This window comes from Pterocles gutturalis, unplaced genomic scaffold (genome assembly GCF_000699245.1).
Source record: "Pterocles gutturalis isolate BGI_N339 unplaced genomic scaffold, ASM69924v1 scaffold12862, whole genome shotgun sequence".
NCBI classification, from domain to species: domain Eukaryota; kingdom Metazoa; phylum Chordata; class Aves; order Pterocliformes; family Pteroclidae; genus Pterocles; species Pterocles gutturalis.
Genome location: NW_010112877.1, coordinates 1 through 3,945, shown reverse-complemented (window position 1 = coordinate 3,945; position 3,945 = coordinate 1). Strand labels below are relative to the sequence as shown.

At 45.3% G+C, this 3,945-nt stretch overlaps 1 protein-coding gene across 1 annotated transcript; it reads left to right on the top strand.

The window, feature by feature from the left end:
- Positions 1–712: 712 nt before the first annotated feature.
- On the top strand, positions 713–3,804 carry LOC104462327 (LIM/homeobox protein Lhx2-like; the record flags this gene model as incomplete). Its single annotated transcript, XM_010074235.1, has 2 exons — positions 713–802; positions 3,599–3,804. Coding segments are annotated over exons 1-2 (296 nt in total), but the record flags the coding sequence as incomplete, so codon positions are not given.
- Positions 3,805–3,945: the final 141 nt, after the last annotated feature.

The window sequence follows — 3,945 nt, the reverse complement described above, 5'->3', positions numbered from 1 at the left end:
AGGAGCGGGGGAAGGAGCAAACTTTGCCCCTGAGCTGCTGCCGCTGCCAGCCCTCTGGACTGTGAGTGCGTACGGTGGGCATCCGCCCCATCCTCCTTGCAGCGCCAGCCTGCTCTCCGCCTGCTGCAGCCTCCCTCTCCCTTGCTTTCCTTTCTAAATTTCGCACAGTACGATGTAGGGGGCTTGTCGTTATTATTTTTCTTAATTTATTTCTCACGGAAGATGGTTTAATTTTTTTAATATTTCTATTATTTATTAATCCCTCCCAACCGTAAACCTGCCCAGCCTTCTGACAGCTGGGCCAGACCATAAAGCCTGGGACTGCACCTGGGGCAATGAGCCCTGCACTGAAGAAGCCTCCTAGAGGGATGTGCCGGGGCCGCGCAACAGACTAGATCCAAGCCCCGAAGCTTACACCACCAGTTATCCCCTCTCCCTCATCCCCTTCGCCCTCTTTTTCTGCACCCCATCCCCTCGAAACCTCGGATCAGTGCCTGCGCTGCGCTCCGAAGATCTTTGCCGGGGTGAAAAGCCCGGAGCTCGAGGAGAGACGAGGCGGCCGTGCTAGATGCATGGGGGAGGGCTCCGGTTAATGCAAGTTCTGGGCTCCTGCAGGGACCCCGACAACTGTCAGCAGCAGCAGCAGCAGCAGCTCGGGGCCTCCTCCTCTGCTTCCTCAGCGATGCTTTTCCACAGTCTGTCCGGCTCGGAGATGCACGGGGTCATCGACGAGATGGATCGGAGAACCAAAAGCGAAGCACCGGCCATCAGCTCGGCTATAGACAGGGGAGAGACCGAAACGGTAGGAGGCGAAGGATGGGGAGTCATTCACCCCCTGTAAACGTAATAAACCCCTCAAAGATACAGCTTTTCCCTTAAAATAACAGATCGGGGGGAAACGTATGCAAAATGCTAAGTCAGAAGAAAATTAAGCAAAAAGGCACCCCAAAAGATTAAATAAAACCGTGGGGAAAGGCATGAAATTGTTAATTGTTAATAATATGCAGAGTAATAGTAGAGCTTGGGTGAAATGAGCGGTACTGCTCTTGCGAGAAAACAGAAAGATAGACCAGCCTTTTGGTAGCGTCCAAGAACTCCTTCCCTTCCCCCAGCCTGTCCGGCCTTCCAAAGTTTTTAGGAAGAGGAAAAGTATGCTTTTGTACAGATAACATTTTGGCACAGCGAATTTTTTGTCTGCAGAATGGAAACACGAACACCAAAGAATCCAATTCTGTGTTATTTTTCAGGTAGGATGTCTACATTGAAGTAGTCCTTATAGCATTTAGAAAAAAAAAAAAAGAACCCAACCAAAATCGAGTGCCTTTAAATTATGGGGTTTTTAAAAATAATTGTAATATATATGAACACTGGGTTTGCGAACATAGCAAACAGAACTAAAAGTTATGTTTCGGGGAGACGGATGGATGCAAATTTTTATAACTTTACCACTTTTTATCTTATGTCTGCTGATGCGTAGTACTTGTGTATAAATACATTTAGATAATAAAAAGATGCATCCTTCTAACCAGCGTTAAGCTAGTGAAGTGGAAGAGATTTCTGATGTGTGTTAACTGAGTCAACATTTTATGTATATTACTTTTTAAAGAAATGGTAATTCTGAAGTGAAATGATCCCGTATTTTGGTTAAGTGCTGTCTTGTAAACTGATACGGGTATATACAAGAAAAGTATCTGTTCTCGGTTTTTAGAACTTCATCAGTGCTATTAATTCATGTGTAATTTTCTTAATGCTATGTATAAATTTACTTCAAGGTGACAGTGAGAGTATTTAATCCTGAAATACCGGCTGAAAAACAGCCTTTATACTATATGAGTGGAACGTGATTTCTAATCTAAATGGTTTTGGTTTTCTTTAGAAAAGTTCATATTTCTCCGTGCAATTAAACAGTATCAAGTTATCTTTCCTGGAAAAAAATATTGTGGCATAATAACTTTATATATCTATATATAAGGTATATGCATACACGTGTGTATACAATAAATAGTGAGATAGAATATTGGATCCTTAAATACCATTTCTGGATCTCAGAATATTTTTGTTACCAGAAAAGCAAAGCAAGAAAATCGTATTCCATTTAAATGGATTTACAAGAAACTACTTTGGTTATAAAACGGCCCCTAAACAGAGTTCAGTTAATGCCTTAAAGAAATGAGCTATCAGTGGACCTGTGTGGGTAACATACCAATGTAGTGCCATAATTTTATTTATAGGTAGTTCTGATAGTGGGAATGGTGTCGTGCAAACAGTAGTGCTTCTAGCGATGGGATTTGGTGATCTCTGCAAGTTCTGGATGAAAGTAAACAGTATAGCATATGCTGGGGAAAAAAAAAAAAAAGCTTCATTTTCTTTCGATTCTTCCCTATTAGCTGTCTTTTCGTTTTGCTTTGCACAAGTACTTAAGGCTCTAGAGGAGGTAAAAGCAAACAAACATTACCCCCCCCCGAATCAAAACAAACTGCGTGTTTGTCACATCTGTAAAAAATGTTTCGGGTTCTCTTGCATAAGAACAAATCTGCAGCGTGCTTTTGTGCAAAGTGGATGATAGTAAGTTTGTAAGGAAGTGAACAGCAGCGCATCGCGAGGTCTGCCATAAACCCTGCTCCACTCTGAGCCTCCTCTCTTGGATACTGTTTTAAGGTGCCGGCTAAAATAAATAAGAGTGCTTAAACGGTTTCCGATATTTTTCTCTCTTTCTTTTTCGGTAGAAGTTGACAGAATATGTGTGTATTTGTTTTTTGCAGGGTTTCGATTGGATTGCGATTTGACACTAAACTATTAAATTATATAGGGGTTACATTTAGTTTTATTGCTTCCAAGTTTATCCCAGCATAATCTAAAGTGCTCTGTTGTTTTTTCCCCACTTTCTTTCCTACGCATTTCCCACTATTTCGTTTTCCTGATAAAACGTTCTGCACCTCGGATTTAGTGATGCTCGTCTCCTCCGCAGTTTTATTTACTGATCCCTTTAGTGCTTTGGGCCACAGCAGATTTGGATACGTGTTGTTTGGAACCAGCTTGCAGAGAGCTGTGTCTGTAGCACTGTGACTGACTACTAGGGGGTTTGATCGTAATTCACTCGGAATTTTATAGCTAGGAAAATACACACACAGACACGCTCCACATACACGCACTCACGGAGCATTAACTATGCAGACACTCTCCGTATATCCATAATAATAAATTTTAAAATTAACTATTTGCGACTTGCCCGACTCTGTGATCATTGCGCCTGTTTATTGAATAGCATCTTTTCTTATTCTGGGATTGGAAAATCCCCCCAAAAAAAGGAAAAAATCCTGGGTCTCGTCCGGGCGCCTTCCCTAAAGCCCGGGGTGTTTTCCTTCTTGTCTCGCCCTCCTCCCGGGAAGGTGGGGTGCCGCGGAACCCTGGGGACCCGCGTTCCCGGGGACGGGAGGCAGGTCGGGGAGCCTGACTCGGGGTCCCCTCTCCTCCCCTCTGCCAAGCCCCTGCGAGGGAGAGGAGAAGCCCAGCCCTAGCCGGGCAGGGGGAGGGGGGAGTCCAGCAGTGCACAAGAGTTTCTCCCTCTCGCTAACGGTCTGTAATTGTTTTCCCCCAGCAGACCATGCCTTCCATCAGCAGTGACCGGGCTGCCCTGGGCGCCGGCTGCGGGGGGAAAATCTCCGACCGTTATTACCTCCTGGCTGTGGATAAACAGTGGCACATGCGCTGCCTGAAGTGCTGTGAATGTAAACTCAACCTGGAGTCCGAGCTCACCTGCTTCAGCAAGGACGGCAGCATTTACTGCAAGGAGGATTACTACAGGTACAGCCTGCCCTCGGCCACCAGCCTGGGAGGGGGGGACCCGCTCGCGGCTTTTTTACTGAGCAAACCCCCTCCTGAAGAGACTACGGAGGGGATCCGTGGGCACACGGTCCCCGTGGGGCAGACTGTGGGCTCCTAAAA